This window comes from Dryas octopetala, chromosome 4 (genome assembly GCF_963921425.1).
Source record: "Dryas octopetala chromosome 4, drDryOcto1.1, whole genome shotgun sequence".
Taxonomy (NCBI): Eukaryota; Viridiplantae; Streptophyta; class Magnoliopsida; order Rosales; family Rosaceae; genus Dryas; species Dryas octopetala.
Window position 1 is genome coordinate 19,513,353 of NC_141369.1, and position 19,232 is coordinate 19,532,584.

General features: G+C 37.6%; 5 protein-coding genes across 6 annotated transcripts; 2 read left to right on the forward strand and 3 right to left on the reverse strand.

Moving 5' to 3' along the window:
• Window positions 1–1,244: 1,244 nt before the first annotated feature.
• GPAT1 (glycerol-3-phosphate acyltransferase 1) lies at window positions 1,245–3,634 on the forward strand. The gene is made up of 2 exons (XM_086238937.1): window positions 1,245–2,000; window positions 2,601–3,634. Exons 1-2 carry the CDS (start codon window positions 1,245–1,247, stop codon window positions 3,489–3,491), a joined length of 1,647 nt encoding a protein of 548 aa, XP_086095063.1. The 3' UTR covers window positions 3,492–3,634.
• A 3,963-nt stretch (window positions 3,635–7,597) lies between these two features.
• LOC147287778 (Plant basic secretory protein (BSP) family protein) lies at window positions 7,598–8,588 on the reverse strand. Its single transcript, XM_086242458.1, is given in 2 exon segments — window positions 7,598–7,905; window positions 7,908–8,588. Coding segments are annotated over 2 exon segments (897 nt in total). The 5' UTR covers window positions 8,509–8,588; the 3' UTR covers window positions 7,598–7,609.
• Window positions 8,589–9,804: 1,216 nt separating this feature from the next.
• On the reverse strand, window positions 9,805–12,527 carry LOC147287779 (uncharacterized). 2 transcript variants are annotated; one of them, XM_086241523.1, is made up of 4 exons: window positions 12,051–12,527; window positions 10,594–11,106; window positions 10,474–10,504; window positions 9,805–10,380 (listed from the first exon to the last, which is right to left on the reverse strand). In XM_086241523.1, the coding sequence occupies exons 1-4, from the start codon at window positions 12,127–12,129 to the stop codon at window positions 10,203–10,205; spliced, it is 801 nt and encodes a 266-aa protein (XP_086097649.1). In that variant the 5' UTR covers window positions 12,130–12,527; the 3' UTR covers window positions 9,805–10,202. The 2 variants fall into 2 exon arrangements, with proteins under 2 accessions (XP_086097649.1, XP_086097650.1); XM_086241524.1 differs by having other exon boundaries at window positions 10,594–11,111.
• A 3,618-nt stretch (window positions 12,528–16,145) lies between these two features.
• On the forward strand, window positions 16,146–17,981 carry LOC147287780 (Pentatricopeptide repeat (PPR-like) superfamily protein). The gene has a single exon (XM_086241407.1). The coding sequence runs from the start codon at window positions 16,201–16,203 to the stop codon at window positions 17,800–17,802; it is 1,602 nt and encodes a 533-aa protein (XP_086097533.1). The 5' UTR covers window positions 16,146–16,200; the 3' UTR covers window positions 17,803–17,981.
• A 106-nt stretch (window positions 17,982–18,087) lies between these two features.
• On the reverse strand, window positions 18,088–19,232 carry LOC147287781 (Putative AT-hook DNA-binding family protein). The gene is made up of 2 exons (XM_086241408.1): window positions 19,074–19,232; window positions 18,088–18,918 (listed from the first exon to the last, which is right to left on the reverse strand). The coding sequence occupies exon 2, from the start codon at window positions 18,908–18,910 to the stop codon at window positions 18,107–18,109; it is 804 nt and encodes a 267-aa protein (XP_086097534.1). The 5' UTR covers window positions 18,911–18,918; window positions 19,074–19,232; the 3' UTR covers window positions 18,088–18,106.

The window sequence follows — 19,232 nt, forward strand, 5'->3', positions numbered from 1 at the left end:
ATCAAATGATTAAGACTTCACCAACCTGCTAATCAGAATTGCATGATCCTAACTGCCATACCCGAAAAAAAAAAAGAAAAAGGAAAATAAAACCATTGGGTTTTCATAGATTTTGTGGCAGAATCATGCATATATTATTATCAAGTAAAGAATCATGCATACTGAAATCTCTGACTAATTTCATATAAATGTTTTGTTTGTTTAATTATTTACAAAAAAAAAAAAAAGAGGAAAAATGCTGTTGAGGTGTCAACTACCTTTGAGGGTATAACATAAAGAATAATTGTGTGGATGACTTCACACATACAATGCTGTCAATTTATATACTTATTATGCAGACAAGAATCTGTAAATTAAGAATTTTTGTACTGACTCATAAAAATTCTAAAAGAGTGACTTTGTAGTCACAAAATTAAATTAACTAACCCATGAAGTTTCATAATTTGATTGGAACCTAAAATCTTCAAACTATATGATGGTCATATATTTTCCTAATCAACCAAATTCAATAGCAGTGATCATATGATGCTATAAGGACTCAGAATATCAATGGCAGTACTGTTGGCCTGTTGGGAAAACCAAAATTTGTTATTACCAAAGAAAGTCAAAGGACAAATAGTAGTTGCAAATTACTGATGGCATTTGACTTTCTGCAATCTCTTAAATGGTTATAAAAGTCAATAAATCAGATGGATACGGGTGATCTAACTCAGGATTGGTCCTCCTGGAATAAAATAAGATTGAAAATGTGATTCATTGATGAAGCTCATGTGGATAAACAATAAAAAGCCTCATCAATATTTGCATCCTTAAAAATGTGCTCACATTCCAATGCCATCGGAATGGTAGAGAGAGAGAGAAATAGAGAAATTGCCAATTAAGGCGGTCACCAACAATCCAACCTACTGTTGTTGCAAGCAATCCAAGGATGTTGCCTGGCAGCATGTTGATCAGGCACTTGCAAAGATGATCAAATAAGAAAATATACAAGAACAAATAGTAGAAATAGAAATGTTGAGGTGGCAATTAATGCTAACTGTGTGGCTAACCAAATGCTCTGGTCAACCTTCCTCTCTCTCTCTCTCTCTCTCTCTTTCTCTCTTTAGTGACTCCTATAAATACCCACTGCAACCCTTTCTCTTTTTCACATCCCTTCCCATTTACATCTCTCTCTCTCTCTCTTTTCTTTGTCATATTAAGAGTTCCCATAAATAACATCTTTGGTATAGGCAGGACAAAAAACTATGGTCCTTCCAATGGTACTTCTCAAGCTCACAGACTGGGTTTGGTACCAGCTGTTGGCAAATTCATGTCACAGAGCTGCAAGGAAAGTGAGAAACTATGGTTTCCTTTTAAGCAACTCATCATCATCACCACCTCTTAGGTCCTCACAGCAACCTACTACTGCTACTCCTTTATTCCCTAGTGTGACCAAGTGTGGACTGGAGGGCAGAGGCTCTGACACACTTGTTTGTGACATTCATGGAGCCCTTTTGAGATCCCACTACTCTTTCTTCCCCTACTTCATGTTGGTTGCCTTTGAAGGTGGTAGCATTTTCAGAGCATTCCTCTTGCTCTTATCATCCCCCATTTTGTGGGTTTTGGACTATGAGCTTAAACTGAGGGTCATGATTTTCATCACCTTTTGTGGGCTTAGGATTAAGGACATGGAGAGTGTTGGCAGGGCTGTCCTGCCCAAGTTTTATCTTGAAAATCTCAACCGTCAAGCCTATGAGGTTTTGGCTTCAACAGGGTCTAGAGTTGTCTTCACAAGTGTCCCTAGAGTCATGGTTGAAGGATTTCTCAAGGAATATTTGGATGTTGGTGATGTTATGGGGACTGAGTTGCAAACAGTTGGGCACTACTTCACTGGTCTGTTATCAAAATCTGGTTTTCTTGTGAAGCACAGAGCTGTAAAGGAGCACTTTGGAGACAAAAAGCCAGATATTGGACTTGGAACTTCAAGCCTCCATGACAGTCTCTTTATCTCCCTTTGCAAGGTATACATACAACACTAGCTGGTTTCAAAATATCTCCTTAAATTTATAATGTGAAATTAATATCATATTAGTGAAGTTTTATGGTTAATCCTATATACTTAACCCCATAGCTACCTATAGTTTGGTTCTTATACATATCAACTTTTATGGTTTAGAGTAGTCCAGAAGATATTGGGCTATAAGTTAACACTAATTGCATCATATAACCATTTTCACTAATCATATAATTTATAAGTAAACGCACAAGAATTCCCTTCCTTGAATTAATTAATTAATTATTAAGGAAAAGTTTCTTGCACACTTTTCTATCTTGTTTTTCTTGCATGCACACTCTGACTTGTCAATTAATTTCTGTTGGGTATAAATACAATAAAACAATTAAATTAATCTAAGACATCACATCTATATAATCTATATTATTTTGGCCTTGGTCAACAACCTGACAAATATTATGTACAGGTTATATTATATAATGTTTCATTGATGCATGAGTCTAGCTATTACATATTTATGTGTAGAATATAGATGTGGGCCATGTGGTAGTGAAATTTCTTATCAATTAATTAATTCTTATTAATTTCTATGGTTTTGATTGTACAGGAAGCTTATGTAGTGAACAAGGAAGACAACAAGATTGGTTCAAGTTCAGTGTTGCCAAGGGAAAAATACCCAAAGCCTCTAATATTTCATGATGGAAGGCTAGCTTTCCTGCCCACCCCATCTGCAACTCTCACCATGTTCATGTGGCTCCCTCTTGGAATAATCCTAGCCATATTCAGAATCTCTGTGGGCATATTCCTTCCCTACCAGTTAGCACTTGCATTGGCCTCTTGGACTGGTGTGAACCTAACTGTCAAAGGGCGCACTTCTTCAAAATCAGATCACAAAAACAGAACTGGAGTCCTCTATGTGTGCACCCACAGAACACTTTTAGACCCAGTTTTCCTCAGCACAGCTTTGGGCAAGCCCTTGACTGCAGTCACATACAGCCTAAGCAAAATGTCTGAGATCATAGCCCCAATTAGGACAGTGAGGCTAATAAGGGACAGAAACCAAGATGGAGAGACCATGCAGAGGCTGCTGAGTGAGGGTGATTTGGTGGTGTGCCCTGAAGGAACAACTTGCAGAGAGCCATATCTGTTGAGGTTCAGCTCACTGTTTGCTGAATTGGCTGATGAGATTGTGCCTGTGGCTATCAACACACATGTGACCATGTTCTATGGGACTACAGCCAGTGGGCTAAAATGCTTGGACCCCATATTCTTCTTGATGAACCCCAGGCCTGGCTACTATGTTGAGGTGCTAGGGAAGCTCCCAAAACAGTTAACTTGTGCTGGGGGCAAGTCTAGCTGTGAAGTGGCTAACTATATACAGAGAAAACTGGCTGATGCTTTGGGGTTTGAGTGCACCACTCTTACAAGGAAGGACAAGTACTTGATGCTAGCTGGGAATGAAGGAATTGTCCAGGATAAAAATAAGAGAAAGAAATAAACCTTAATTGGTTTACAACCCCCTTAGTTCACCCATCTTATGAGATTTCTATATGTATATTTTTTTTTTTTGGTAAGGTCAGGAAATTAACCATATATATTATATATGGTCTTTATTTTTGTTAGATCCCACTTGTGGCTCTAATCGGATGCATTTGTTATTATTGTTGTTGTTGTTATTGCCGTTTGATATAGATGTTATTATCGTTCTTGTTCACAAATTAAATGAAATTAATCATGCATGTGTTCAAATTACAAATTATGCATTTATGCATTCGTAGATGAGATTGTTAGTATAGTCTCACATTGCATGAATTAATTTGGAATATATATAGTATATAAGCAAATGAACTCCATTTTTTTCAAAACTGATTTGGCCATTAATTTGGAATATATAGTATATAATTAAGCACATAAACAACAATTGTAAAGATAAGATTTGGCCACAAATTTAACATATGGAAGCAAGTGTACCATGGTTGCAACTTGCAACATGCATTACACATCGAAGTTATTTCATGAACAATTTTCTAATTTCTTCCTGATAATAAAAGAAATTATTAATTGCACAAGCTTGTGTTTCACTTCACATACCCATGAGCTTGAAAATTGATGTACGAGGAAAGAAAAAAGTAGTGAATCTTACTTAAGGGTGTCCTCAACTTTTACACATAACAAATTCTATAAGAATTTCACCTAATTTTTTTGGATTTTGATAGATTCTATGAATTTTAAAATTCATTAAACTCCTTTAAAATTTGAGTTGGGGACACCCCTTAGGCTTGAAGTATAGGCAGTTGAAGGATAATGGAGTTTGTAGTCGGTGTAGGAACTAAGAAGTATTTAATTGTCTGACCAATTAAGCTGCTTTTCTTAGTTGGAATTTTATCCTCTGCAGTCTGCAACTTTTTGAATCCGAGAAACAATTTATGAGTAGCCTTTTTCTTATCCTCTTTTTATATTTTAAGAAAGAATTTATGACCGTTCATTGTCTGTGGCATTGCCTCGGGATGTTCTTGAGTAGGATTTCTATGTAAATGTTCGTCCGCTCACCATTCAATCAAGAATTTTGTCGCTCACTTAATTACCTCGCAATAAATTTGAATGATCGAAATTGTTCATATTTTAGGATACCATTCAAAGATTATTTTTACAAAAAATTAATCAAATCAGAAATTGTTTAGTTAGTTTAAAACTGTCAATATTATTTTAATTTTATCTGACAAATTGTATTTGTCTGCACAATTTAGATGACCAAATAATTATCGATTTGACTGATTTTTTACAATGACGACCTTTAAGGAGGAACGAAAAAAATAGACAATCATGGTCATTGAATTTCCCGCTCTGTGATGAGCAAGTGGTTAGATGAGTGGAGAATTCTTCACTCTATGGTAAATGGGTGATCATTTATATGTATATATATATATATATATTATATATTATGTCTAGAGGAGTGCTCTAAAACTAACTAGTTAGTAAGTTAATACAAAGCTACCATGCTTTTCGGACCACCATATAACTTATCTTATAATCCGAACCGTCAATTATTTAGGTCATACTTTAAAGATTATCATTACAAAAAATCAATTAAATCGAAAATCATTTAGTCATTTAATTGAGATTAAATATAGACGATCAATGTTTTCGATAAAAACATATAAATAATTGTTGTTATAATCAAATGACTAAATTATTTCCGAATTTGAAGATTTTTTACAGGAATAATCTTTGAAGTAGGGCCTAAAAAATAAATAATTCGGATTTTGAGATTACATTGTGTGGTGGGCCCAACATTGTGGTTAGTTTTGTATTAACTTATTAAGTAATTAGTCTTAGAGCAGTCTTGATTATGTCTATATTTTTCATTACGTGTTAGGTTTTTATAATAAAAGAAACAAATGTATGAGATAGATAAGTTTTTTTGACCTTATCAAGTGTCGTGTTCTTATAATGAATTGAAAGATAAATGAAAGTCTCTCGTGACAATATTTACGGCACACACACATAACCTACATAAGTCCCACCTCTCTTGAGAATATGGTACATGAAAGGATTAGTTGAGATGATACAATAAAGATAGATTTTTAATAGGATGGTCATGTCACGGTTTGTTACGATATCAAATAAAATAATAATATGTGTGTATATTTTAAATAAAATTTACAATTTTTTAAAATAAATAGTACACATAGGTCCTACCACTAATAAAATTGTACCATACACATCAGACAACCAATTTAAGAATTTGCCTACAATAAGAGATCAAGAATCTGATCCGTTAATTGGTTTGTAGATTTAATTTGCAATCCAATCTAATGAGAATTGGATTGGATCAAATTAGATGATTATAATCAAGTTGGGCCAGCAACAAATGGTCAAGTCTTGGCTGGGCTGAGGTTGAGAGTTGTTGACCTGAATGTAGGCACTCTTACCCATACCAACTTAATTAATTACCTACCTTATAGATAAGGAAGTTGGAAAACATAGAGAACTAGCTCAATTTTCTTAAAAATGACAGCTATTATAATATGAAATTAGATGGCACGAAGGTGTAACAAGTCAATTATCAAATCTCTTAGATGCATAAATAGAAAAAACAAAAACAAAAACAAAAGAAGAAGACATCACGTGCATTGCTCGAAAAAGAAAGGACCAAAGACATTATTATACATCGATCCTTTGTCTGTGTGTGCGTGGCTTAACAATGTGACATCCCACAAACTAATACCTATAAGGCTTAATTATCGATTTACCACCCAAAACTGTAACTCATTCCCACTTTACCACCTGAAAGTTTTTTTGTCCCAGATTACCACCTGTAACTTACATCCGTGTCCCATTTTACCTTGTTCCGTCAACAATTCTGTTAAATTCCGTTAATGCTGACGTGGCGCACTGGATGTGCGCCACGTGTCACTTTTTTTTTCGCATTTTTTTATTTTTTTATTTTTATAAACTTTGAAAATTAATTAAAAATAGCTCCGAACTCAGAAAAATACACGAAAAATTCCTACGGACTCGTCTTGACTAGCACTAATTTACTATAAGGTTAAATTACCAATTTGCCCTCTAAAAATTTTCAAAAAAAAATTAGAAAGTCCAAATTTATTTCTAAAAAATTAAAATAAATTTTCCTCTATTAAATAAATTCTAGAATTTTTGTAAACTCTTGGACAAATTCTCAAAAATATTTTGAAAAATTACCAAAAGCTTGTTTTAGAGAATTATTTCGAGACTTTACATAAATTTTAGAATTTTTCTAGAATTTATTTTATAGGGAATTTTATTTTTCTCTAAGACCAAGAGGTCTTTTGGGTAGCATGTGTTCACGAGAAAGGTTTTGTTAGTTTTTAGAAGACTAACGGTGCAGACCTCATATTTTTTGGAGTTCGGGAGATTATTCTATGAATTTTCAAAGAGTCTAGAGTATTTTAATTTTTTAGAAATAAATTTGGACTTTCTAATTTTTTTGAAAATTTTTAGGGGGCAAATTGGTAATTTAACCTTATAGTAAATTAGTGCTAGTCAAGACGAGTCCGTAGGAATTTTTCGTGTATTTTTCTGAGTTCGGAGCTATTTTTAATTAATTTTCAAAGTTTATAAAAATTAAAAAAATGCGAAAAAAAAAAAATGTGACACGTGGCGCACATCCAGCGCGCCACGTCAGCATTAACGGAATTTAACGGAATTGTTGACGGAATAAGGTAAAATGGGACACGGATGTAAGTTACAGGTGGTAATGTGGGACAAAAAAACTTTCAGGTGGTAAAGTGGGAATGAGTTACAATTTTGGGTGGTAAATTGATAATTAAGCCTACCTATAAATCATGCAATAACAACAAAAGTACATACTAAGGGTCTGTTGAACACTGTTTTTAGAATTGATAAAAGTACTTTTACATTGATAAAAACACTTTTAATTGCGTTTGATAGAAATAAATAAAAATACTTCTACATTATAAAATCATTTTAAATTTTTTTTGAGAAACACTTATCAGGTGCTTCCTCAAAAATCACGTCCAAATACTTTTGCATGAAGTACTTGAATTTTTTTTTTTAAATTTGTAAGTTCTTACGAGCATAAACGTTTTCAACAAAAACACTGCCGGTTATGAATCAGTGTGAAACAGTCCCTAACTCTGAGTTGTACATTGAAAAGTCATATGATCGACACAAATTTTGTGACGGCATGCCTAATGCATCATCCACCGTTCGATCGTGCCACTTGTCTTTCATGGCCCCATTAAGTCGTTGGATGAACCCCTTGTTATACCCCTCATAATAATTCAACAACCGCGCCACCACTTTAGGGTCCTTGTCCTCCCACCAAACCCCCTCACACTCCGCCAACTTGGCGGCGGCGCCACCTCCGCCATAACTTTTCATGCGACCGAACCCAGCGGCCGCCATTAGTACTCGACCATGCCGGCCACGAGCTCTGGCGGAGCACCAGACTCGCCTCCCCAGAGCCGCACGCGTGACATGCCCCGTTCGATCGCCGAGACCAATGCGCGGTTCACATTGGCCTCTTCCATCACCGAAGGGCTTATGTTAACGGTAAAATTGTCAGGTTCTTCGCTGGAGGAGTGAACGACGACCCCCATGTTGTCGTCGGACAAGTTGAGGCTGAGAAGCCTGAGAGCGACATGTTTGACGTGCTTCTTGGGGTGGTCGCTGTCAACAGGGTATAGAAGGTGTTCGATGAAATTGCTGGTGTTGAGGATTATGCGGGTGGCTTTGTCGTTGGAGATGTAGAAGAGGTTGAAGCGTTTGCCGGCGGGAGAGCGTTTGGCGTCGTTTATGATGGTAATGTCGAAGCCTTTGGAGGCTTCCTGGTTTGCCCACAATGAGATTACTCCGATGAAAATAAGTGAAAGAAAACGTATGGTGATGCCATTACCGCTGTGCTGGTGGTCATGAGGGTCATCGTTGTTTGGTGAGAGATGGGTTGTTTTTGTTTTGGGTTGTCCTCCATGGATGAGGGGTTGGATGAGGATGGATTGGTGGTGCTCCATATGCAGAGTATGACTGTATGAGCATGAAACAGGGCAAGTGATTGATGGATATATAAGAAACAAAAGCACCAAGAATTTTCAATTTATGCAATGAAGCAAATTGATCAGATCAATTGTGTGGCTTCTAAATGCTTTGGCCCCCATCCCATGTGCTAATATTCTATTATAATTCAAAGTGCTGCACCATTTATATAACTTATGGGTTTATTTTGCCATTTCGTTATTAACGGCAGAGCAGGAATGGAAATTCCTATTTTAATTTCTTTTTGTTTTGATGTTTAATTACATTTACATCCCTGAGATTTCAATAATTACACATACACCCCTGAAGTTTTAAAACTGTTGCATATAACCCCTTACAAAAGAAAATAAATAAATAAATAAATAAAAATATTTGTATTCAGGTTGGACCTTACACCTTGAATAATCTTATTAGGCTATTTAATCCCTTAGCATGTTTTTTTGCATAATTTCTCATCATTTTTGTCTCACTATAGGGGGTTATATGTAACAGTTTTAAAACCTCAAGGGGTGTATGTATAATTATTAAAACCCCAGAGAATGTATGCAAAAAGTTCATAAATCTCAGAAGGAGGTGTAAGTGTAATTAACTCTACAGATATGGGTGTAAAAATAAGCCGATTCCAATACCAAGATTTTCAAGCTTGACTCGTATATTTTCTATTGAGCTCAAACTCGAATGAATATTAATATATTATTGGGCTCAAGGTCAGCTCAGCTCATTTAATTCTTCGCAAGCTCGAATTTGGCTTGTTTTTCAAATGAGCTCGAGGAGGGGCACAAATAAGCCGAGTCGAGCCAAATACCAAGGTGGTCAACTTCGGCTTGTATATTTTCTATTGATCTCAAGCTCTATTCAATCTCAAATGATTTTTTTTAGGCTCAAACCTAACTTGGCTCATTTGATTTTTTATAATCTCGAACTTGGCTCGTTCTTTAAATGAGCTCAAGCAACTTGGTTCATTTGACTCGAGTAGGAGTGTAAATGGAGCTGAGCCGAACCGAATACCAAGATGGTCAAGCTCGGCCTGTATTTTTTATCAAGTTTAAGGTCGGCTCAAGCTTGGCCAAAAAAAAAAAAGGTCGGCTCAAGCTCAAATAATTTTTTCAAGGTCTAGATCAAAGCCAACAATTGGTGCTGTAGTTCTAGTACATCTTCAGGTAGCTTTTATTGCCTGATCAATTCCATGCTTATGCAATTTGATTTACATATGAGGACACTGCCATAAATGATTTCTATATATGCTGCTACATTTAAAAAGGAAATGCACAATCTTCCAAGTTCCAATCAAAATTTTCATTCCCATTAAGTAAATATAGTTTTTTGAAAGGCATTATTAAGTACATATAGTTCAACAGCCTAATTGGGTTGTTTGTTTCAAGATATGTATGTTATTGCTCTGAAGTACTACAAAAAAAGAAAAGAACCTTAGGGTTGCTACCTCTACAACTACAAGAACCTATCATATTGCTTTGTCTCTTTTTCTTTCTTTAATGTCTCTCTCATCAATAAGAACTCATTGACTTATCAAGTACAAGAGCTCAGATTCTCAATTTAGACCTAAGGCCGCGTATTAATATATATGCTTCATTCCATCCCCCAAAACACCAATAGATGGGGAAGTCGACCTGAACCTGGAACTGAATGCAATTCCCATCCTTGTATAGAGATTTTATGGGATTAACAACACCATCAGACACATCATGATGAACAAATTTTGCAGGCTATGTGAGTTTGTAGCTGCTGCTGTTGAGGTAGAAGGGCCAGAAGGGCCAGAAGGGCCAGAAGGTACTGCACCAAAAACAGTTGAGCCGCTTGAATTTGTTGTGTTTAAGACGGATGAACTTGTGCTGCAAACCCAATGTATATTATACAAATAAGTTCTTTCTCCCCAAAAAGGTGATAGGAAAACATAAGAAAGCAGAGGTGGATAAGAGAGTTACCTAGTGGATGGAAATTGACATGTCCCAGTACCTGAAAACAATGTTGCAAAAATAAGATATAGAGCGTGTGACATCAAATTAAAAAAAAGAAAAAAAAAAAAAGAAGAGATGGTATCCTACTTGGGTCAGTGCTAGTAGTTACAGCAGTTCCCCCAAAATTGCAGCTAGTTGGAACTGGGTTCTTCTGATAATAGCTATTGAATGCATAAGAAGCATGGTCCCGGATAGTGTTTGGATTGTAACAACTTCGGCCGGGCTGAATTGCTGAGCAGTCAGTGCCACCATAGCCACAAGCATAGTCTAAAGCAACTTGTAAGGCTAATTGTGATGCACTTTGGCTAGCAACACACCAACTTGCAGCAGTGGATGCAGGGGATGATGTGGTAGTAGTAGAGGGGGTGATACTAGGGGTTGCTGTGACTGGAGAGGTTGAATCTGCTGGGGTGGAAGTTGGGTTTACAATTGGTGTTGATGAAGTGGGAGTGGTGGGAGTTATTGTAGGAACTGTTGTTATTGGAGTGGTGATGTCCTTTTGAGTAGTGGAAATTGAACTAGTAAATTGTAGCTGTTTCTCTTCATGGTCTTGTTCTTTGATATGTCCAGTTTTCATTTCCTTCTTTGTCAACTTCAAACCTGTACTAGAAATGAAAACTAAAGTAAGCTTTACTTATCCTATTTGGCACTTTTGAACATTGGCAGTAATGGTGCCAAATCTGAACTGGGTAATGGTTCCTGAATTAAAATTGACAGAAACCCCATAAATAGTTTCAAAAGCCACAAAGTTATCATATTTCACAATTAGGTGGGCAAGTTAAGCAAGTAGAGGGTACCCAAGACTAGTTGAACAATTGATCCCTTATTGGTAATAGGAAGACAAAATTTCCTTTTCTTTTTTCTTTAATTTTTTTATATACAACAGAATTCAAACTTAGGAGCTACCATTCTCTCATCATACCTCAATGTGAGTTGAGCTACAGCTCAAGCAACAAAGTTTTCTTTTTGAACTTTAAAGAAAATAGTACTTAAAAGCTTAGCCCAATATAGGGTGTACCCCAGTTGGGGTCTTACCAAGAGGAAAGGTTGCAGATTTCAAAATGTAATCATGTAACTGCTTGAAGAACTGGATCGGTAAAAAGATAATGAATGTTGAACTGAGCTAGTTCATATATATCTGATTCCATAAAGGACCTATGATGAGCATGAACCTGAGAACCATCATTATAAGGTTTGAAAAATAAATAGTCTGAACAGGGCAATCCACATTTGAATTCAGAGCAAGAAGATTACACATTCATATCTCAATATCCAAACTCTGACCCACAAGAAAGATTCTCAATGAACACATAGATTCTTAGTGAAAGTTAATGGGAAGAGGAAGAAATAAACAATTACTTGTCAAAGACAGAAAAAAAATAAAGAAAAAGAAAAAGAAGCTAGTGGGATTATTATCACACATATATATATATATTAACTAAAGAAAAATAATTAAGATGCAGTCGTATTAGATTATAAGAAAACCAAATATAAAATTCTAATAGAAGCAAACTCAAAGTTCAAAACAAGACAAAGGAAGTCACCTGAACAGAGGAAATGACCCAATAGGATCAGGAATCCTATGATTAAACCATTAATAAACCTTCCACCCATCGCCACCATCCTCTTTTTCTTCTCTTTGGTGTGCCTTCTCCTTCTTCTCCTTGGTTCTTCTTTTTCCTCTTCTGCTTCTTCTTCTTCTCTTCTGGTCTTTGTGACTTCTACTTCTTCTCTTTGGTGCCTTCTTCTTTTTCCTCTTCTTCTTCTTCTTCTTCTTCTTCTTCTTCTTCTTCTTCTTCTTCTTCTTCTTCTTCTTCTTCTTCTTCTTCTTCTTCTTCTTCTTCTTCTTCTTCTTCTTCTTCTTCTACTTCTCTTCTTCTCTTGGTGACTTCTCTTTTGGTGCCTTCTTCTTGTTGGGTTGTCTCCAATCTAGTTATACTTTTTCTTTGGTTTGAAAGGAAGAAAAGAGCAGCAGATATATCTAAACTAGAGAAGCATCAATGATGTTGTTGAAAAGAAGAGGTTTCTGTACCCCTTTGTCAATTGTCATGCACTTAAAATATCCATATATATGTTTGAGCAAATTACATGTAGGTACCTCAAGTTTACCCTATATTTTAACTTAATACCTTAAGTTTAAAAAGTTGCAAGTTGGTACCTCAACTTTCATTTTGTTGCAATTGCATACCTCCGTTAGCTTTTCCGTCTGTCAGACCGTTAAGCGTCTACGTGGCACACTGACATGGCTTACAAAAAGTGCTACATAGACAAAAAATAATAAAAAAATCAATTAACCTTAAAAAATGAAATAATTGAAAAAAAAAACCAAATAAATTTCTGCAAATTCACCCCCAACCCGCAACACCTCCCTCCTTGCCATCTCCACCCACCACCGACGACAACCCCAACCCACTATCGATGGCAACTTCTCACCTGCAAAAAAAGAAACAAACCCAGATTCAACCCTCCCCTCCCTTCCAGCCACCCACCCCGCCGCCGAACCCACCACCGACGACAACCCCAACCCACTATCGATGGCAACTCCTCACCTGCAAAAAAAGAAACAAACCCAGATTTAACCCTCCCCGCCGCCGAACCCACCACCGACGAAAACCCCAACCCACTATTCATGGCAACTCCTCACTTGCAAAAAAAAAAAAACTAAGAAAACTAAGAAGAAAAAAAAAGAACCCAAATTCAACCCCTAACCCCACCACCCGAGACCCACCTCAACCCACAACCGTCCCCTCCTTCCCAACCACCCACCTTGCCGCCGACCCCACCACCGACGGCTAATCTGACAGCCACCCATCCCAATTCGCACCTAAAAGACTCAGAAAAACCAAAATGTAACAAAATTAACCCAAAATCAACCTAACCCAGTTCGCACCTAGACAAATTCAACCCCAACCAGGTGGTCGATGCTATATCATTGGAAAACCCAAATGTTCATCCTTCACAAAATCAAGTATTATCATTACCATAACCACTAGATGAACCCCTATACGAGGATCACCTTCCTGTTGTGCCAGAACTGCACTGAGGTGGGCAGAGATCGGGGAGAGAGATAAGAGAGAGAATCTAGGTGGGCGGCTAAGAGAGAGAGAGAGGAAGACGAATCGGGATGGTCTCGCCGTCGGTGGTGGGTTCGACAGCGGGGTGGGTGGCTGGGAAGGAAGGGAGGGTTGTGGGTTGAGGTTGAATCTGGGTTTGTGTTTTTCTTTTTTTGTAGGTAGGGTGGAAATGGTGGGGAGGGAGGTGGGCTGCGGGTTGGGGGTGAACTTGGGAAAAAAAAAAATTTGGTTTTTTTTTTTTCAATTATTTCTTTTTTTTTTTAGTTTATTGATTTTTTTATTATTTTTTTGTCTATGTGACACTTTTTGTAAGCCATGTCAATGTAACACGTAGGCGCTTAACAGTCTGACAGACGAAAAAGATGACGGAGGTACGTGGTTGTCACGAAATGAAAGTTGAGGTACTGACATGCAACTTTTTGAACTTGAGGTACGAACTTGAAATATGGTGCATACTTGAGGTACCTATATGTAATTTGCTCTATATGTTTTAAAAAATAAGTGCACCCCAGAGAGAGAGAGAGAGAGAGAGAGAGAGAGAGAGAGAGAGAGGGGGGGGGGGGTGTAGTGTAGGGAGGTGCAAGCAAGGGAGGGTGCAAAAAGGAGGGAAAAGGTAGCTATAGAGAAGAAGGTTGAAGAAAAAGGTAAAGAGAGAGAGAATTGTTTGGAATTTAGGTTTGGTCTGTGGGCTGGTAAGTGATGATTGTAATGATGGTCGTGATGTGTGCATTTTGCCTTTCTCTTTTTTTCTGCCTCTCCCTTTTTGCTGCTGTTTGATACGACTTAATCTAGTAGCCATTAACCAACCATATGCCATATTCCATCTTCCACAGCAGGTTTCTACATTTACAACTTACAAGTCTCTTCTAAGCTTAGCTACCATGAGTACTTGTACAATTTATATCTGGGTTAATTTGAATGCTCTGCAACTTATTAAAAGTGGCAATTAAGTGTTAGTAAAGCTCTCTCTCTCTCTCTCTCTCTCTCTCTCTCTCTCTCTCTCTCTCTCTCAGTTTTTGATGATTGTGATGGGGATGCTTTTTTGGCAAGGCTTTGTGTGGTTGGGTTGTTACATAACTGTGACTACCTACTGCATAAGCATATTGATTTTCTTTGCATATTTTTCCTTTCATTTTTTTGGGTGCAAATGTGCAATACATTCTTTAGTTATTTATTTTGGTGATGCTAGCTTGTGAAATTTTTCACTTTAACATGTTTGTAGTCATGAGCTGGTAGGTAATGATTCCATAATATAGCTACAAGGCTTGTCAACCAACCACGAAGACTTGGCCTTTCGACTAATAAGATATAAATTTTTCGTTATTAAATATGTTTGAATGTCATACATTATACTCAGACAAACTCGTTAAAATGATTTTCTTCAAGTTTTAGTCTATTTTCTTTCTTGAATACCGAGACCTAGTATAAAGCATTGATCCTTAGTCACAGATTGAGTTTTAATTAGGATAAATATATATGTATCATAGATCTTTATGTGGGGCACCATATATGAAGAAAGTGATTTGAATTGGTGCAATGAGTCCTTATAAAGCGGACCGTCTAAAAACCTATCCTACGCTTGCACTTTTGACCAATTGAATTCGAAATATACCTATGTGTATAATTTATTAATCCGTAGTGCTAGAAATACCACATTTTTATACCATAATTTCATACCACCTTATGTGGCAACTTACATGGCATTCATACATTGGATACTAAAAAATAAAAATAAAAACCCAAAAAGAAAAAGAAAAACTTTGTCCAATAATCTCTTGGGTGTTTAATTATTAACCTTCATTTTCATATCTAGTTGTTTTTTCTCACCTCAACAAAAAGAAAACCTCTCCCCCCCCCCCCCCTCAACTTGCTTTTTTATATCAGTAGTGCTAGATATACCACATTTTTATACCATAATTTTATACCACCTTATGTGGCAACTTACATGGCATTCATACATTGGATACTAAAAAATAAAAATAAAAACCCAAAATGAAAAAGAAAAACTCTGTCCAATAAAGTAATGACACGTGAGATGGTATAAGAATGTGGTATAAGAAATGTGGTAAGTATAGCATTATTCTTTTTATATTTTGCCCTCTAAAAAGTATTTATATTTTTCCTAGCAAATAGCATGAATTTCTCTTATTAATAGCATACGAGCATGGTAAAATGTAATGTTTTCATACAAAATTCAATAATATAAGTGAGTTTTGTATGAATTTCACTGAGAAATACGGTCAATAATGTAATATATATACACACGTAATTTCATTTTTAGTAAAAATAGTAAGCTTTGTAGCTCCAGTGATAGAAGTGGTAGAGAACATTTTACCCGTACCAAATTTGAACTTTCTCGTATGCTTCGGGATTCCTTTATACCCAAAAAAAAAAAAAAAAACGGGTTATGGGCCAGAACTACAGTTCCTTGCAAACAAAATCCATGGTGGAAATTTGGGCTGTGAGCCCGTGACCACAAGTACCATACCCATTTTGTTCCACCAACATTCCCTACAAAATTCGACCCCTTGTCCCCTCTTTCACAGTTCAGTCTTTGCTACTCTACATCCCCCCACGAGAGGATTAGATTAGATAGAACTCGGAAAAGAGCCACAAAGAAATGACACCATGTTGTTGCTCTTTCACTTCTTCAACCTCCATATCCAAATTCATCTCAGACAGACCACACCTGTCCATGCTAGAAAAACAATGCTCCACCATGAAAGACCTCCAAAAGATCCATGCCCACCTCATCAAAACTGGCCTAGCCAATGACACTGTTGCCGCCAGCCGTGTCTTGGCCTTCTGTGCCTCCCCAGCTGGAAACATGAACTATGCTTTCATGGTTTTCAGACACATCCAGAATCCAAACCTCTTCATTTGGAACACCATCATTAGAGGCTTCTCTCAAAGCCCAACCCCACAAACTGCAATCTCTCTTTTCATTGACATGTTGGTCACTTCAACTATTGAGCCACAAAGATTGACTTACCCTTCAGTCTTTAAGGCTTATGCTCAAGTTGGTCTGGCCCATGATGGAGCTCAGCTTCATGGAAGGATTATAAAATTGGGTCTTGAAAATGATCGGTTTATACGAAACACAATCATACACATGTATGCAAATTGTGGGTTATTGGGTGAAGCAAGAAAACTCTTTGATGAAGACTTGGAATGTGACCCTGTGACATGGAATTCTATGATAATGGGCCTTTCCAAATGTGGTGAAGTCAGTGAATCGAAAAGGCTGTTTGATAAGATGCCTATGAGGAATTCAGTTTCCTGGAATTCTATGATTAGTGGGTTTGTTAGGAATGGTAAGTGTGCAGAGGCATTGGATTTATTTGGTGGAATGCAGAAGGAAAGGATTAAGCCTAGTGAGTTTACAATGGTGAGCCTGTTGAATGCTTCAGCTCACTTAGGAGCAATTAGACAAGGGGAGTGGATTCATGAATATATAAGGAAAAATGATATTGAACTGAATGCCATTGTTACCACAGCAATTATAAATATGTACTGCAAGTGTGGAAGCATTGAGAAAGCTGTTTATGTGTTTGAGGCAGCCCCTAAGCCCGGGTTGTCTTGTTGGAACTCTATGATCATGGGCCTAGCCACTAATGGTTGTGAGGAAGAGGCAATTGAGCTCTTCTCAAAGCTTGAATCTTCAAATTTTGTACCGGATGGTGTCAGTTTTCTTGGTGTCCTAACAGCGTGTAATCACTCGGGCATGGTGGGTAAAGCTAAGGATTATTTCTCAGTAATGACAACAACATATAAGATTGAACCATCAATAAAGCACTATAGTTGCATGGTTGATGTGTTGGGCAGAGCTGGACTACTTGAAGAAGCAGAAGAGCTTATAGATAGTATGCCAATAAAAGCAGATGCCATTATTTGGGGGTCTTTGCTCTCATCTTGTAGGAAGCACAGAAACATTGAGATGGCTAAACGGGCAGCGAAGCATGTGATTGAATTGGATCCAAATGACAGCTGTGGTTATGTGCTTATGTCAAACGTTTATGCTGCCTCTAGTCAATTTCAGGAAGCAATGAAGGAAAGGCTTTCCATGAAGGAGAAGAAGATAGAGAAAGAACCAGGATGTAGTTTGATCGAAGTGGATGGCGAGGTTCATGAGTTTATAGCTGGTGGAAGGCTACATCACAAAGCCCCGGAGATATACTCTCTATTGAATGAGTTGGGATTTATGGTACCAGAAATGAGATAGGTTAAATTTTTGTACTAGTGCACAAACTAATACACATTGAGGTATAGGGGTACATATAGAATCATTAACAGAGGTGAAGTAACCCCACTGTATTTTATATAGCTGCTCTTGCACTCGTTACATGATTTATATACTTCATGAAGTAATACATTAACAAGAAGAACAAGCAGTAATCTAAAGGCATTTGATTGTGAAGATACATACTCTTTCAATAAAGCTTAATGCTACAGGGGAGATAACACACATCTGGAGAATATTAATCACCACATAATAATAGAGACATGAATTGCAGCAAACCATGCTTTTAAGTTTTTGACATGGTTCGGCCTGATGCCCAGGAGTACACCTCAGGGGGCACATTACCATTAGTGAGCAGGTTTGGTGGAAGTCCATATAAATCTGAGATATCCAGGTGGTGGTGACGACCAGTTTGGTACTGCTGATTTTGCAAAGCTGCAGCTACTTCATCTTCATCCAGTGGCAGGCGATCAAAAGTGGCATTCATGAAAGATGCAGCCATGATCACAACAGGGCCTGAAGCAATGAGTGCACCAACTACCACCCCACCCACAACCTGCCCCTGAGCCCCTGCTAGATAGATGGTCAGGCCTGTAATCCCGGGCGGGGCTGGAGGGGGCAGGATTGACCCGAGCAACGAGAGAATCTCAAACCGGCCGTGGAGAGTCACAATTGCGCCAGAGGAAGCTGGTTGCCGCAGTGTGACATTGGTTACACACCCACTTCCACTCAGTATGCATATGCCACGCTGCTTCCTCCTTGCAAAGTTGGTCAAACTTTCACTCACATCACAGCCTGAGCTTACTTCCATTGCATGTGCACGAAGAGCGTTAGCACTGTCGCGGGTGACAATGATGGGTGGCTTCGGCTTGTTTTTAGAACCCGCCGGCCTGCCACGAGGGCGCCTGATAGTCTCCCCCTCAGCTGCTGAAGAAACTGGTGGCACTGCCTTTGGTAATTTGGGTGCCATGAGTATTGCATCAAAGCCAGGCCTGTGGTGGTGTTGATTACTTTTATCTGCATCTTGGCTACGATCAATTGCAGTTTTGGACACAACAGAAGGCACTGCTAGATCTGCACCTCCAGCCATTCCTACACCTGTTGGAGCACACACCCTTTGCAGTGAGTGACCAGATATTCACCATAAGCTGTATTCAGAATGTGGGTTTAAATAGCTACATTTGTGCCAATTGTTTTATCATACAAACCAGAAAGAATGATCCAAAATTAGGAGATGTTTAAGTGATACCAACCTCAAAATTATCACTAGTTTTATCAAACCCCAATTATCACTCTCACTGCCTACCTCCCAACTGACTTTTCCTTCATGTTAATTGCCCTCTCCAACAGATACCCATATGTCACATGTATTATACTTTAAATCATTCACAAACCATACAACTCAGTTAAGG

What these genes read in the sequence shown, in the direction of transcription:
- GPAT1 (XM_086238937.1), top strand. Translation starts at nt 1,245, where the DNA reads ATGGTCCTTCCAATGGTACTTCTCAAGCTCACAGACTGGGTTTGGTAC. An exon ending in TCTTTATCTCCCTTTGCAAG is followed by an intron (nt 2,001 to 2,600) that starts GTATACATACAA and finishes TTGATTGTACAG; the next exon opens with GAAGCTTATGTAGTGAACAA.
- LOC147287779 (XM_086241523.1), bottom strand. Translation starts at nt 12,129, where the DNA reads ATGGTGGCGATGGGTGGAAGGTTTATTAATGGTTTAATCATAGGATTC. An exon ending in GGGTCATTTCCTCTGTTCAG is followed by an intron (nt 11,107 to 12,050) that starts GTGACTTCCTTT and finishes TTTCTAGTACAG; the next exon opens with GTTTGAAGTTGACAAAGAAG. An exon ending in TGTCAATTTCCATCCACTAG is followed by an intron (nt 10,381 to 10,473) that starts GTAACTCTCTTA and finishes TTGGGTTTGCAG; the next exon opens with CACAAGTTCATCCGTCTTAA.
- LOC147287780 (XM_086241407.1), top strand. Translation starts at nt 16,201, where the DNA reads ATGACACCATGTTGTTGCTCTTTCACTTCTTCAACCTCCATATCCAAA.
- LOC147287781 (XM_086241408.1), bottom strand. Translation starts at nt 18,910, where the DNA reads ATGGCTGGAGGTGCAGATCTAGCAGTGCCTTCTGTTGTGTCCAAAACT.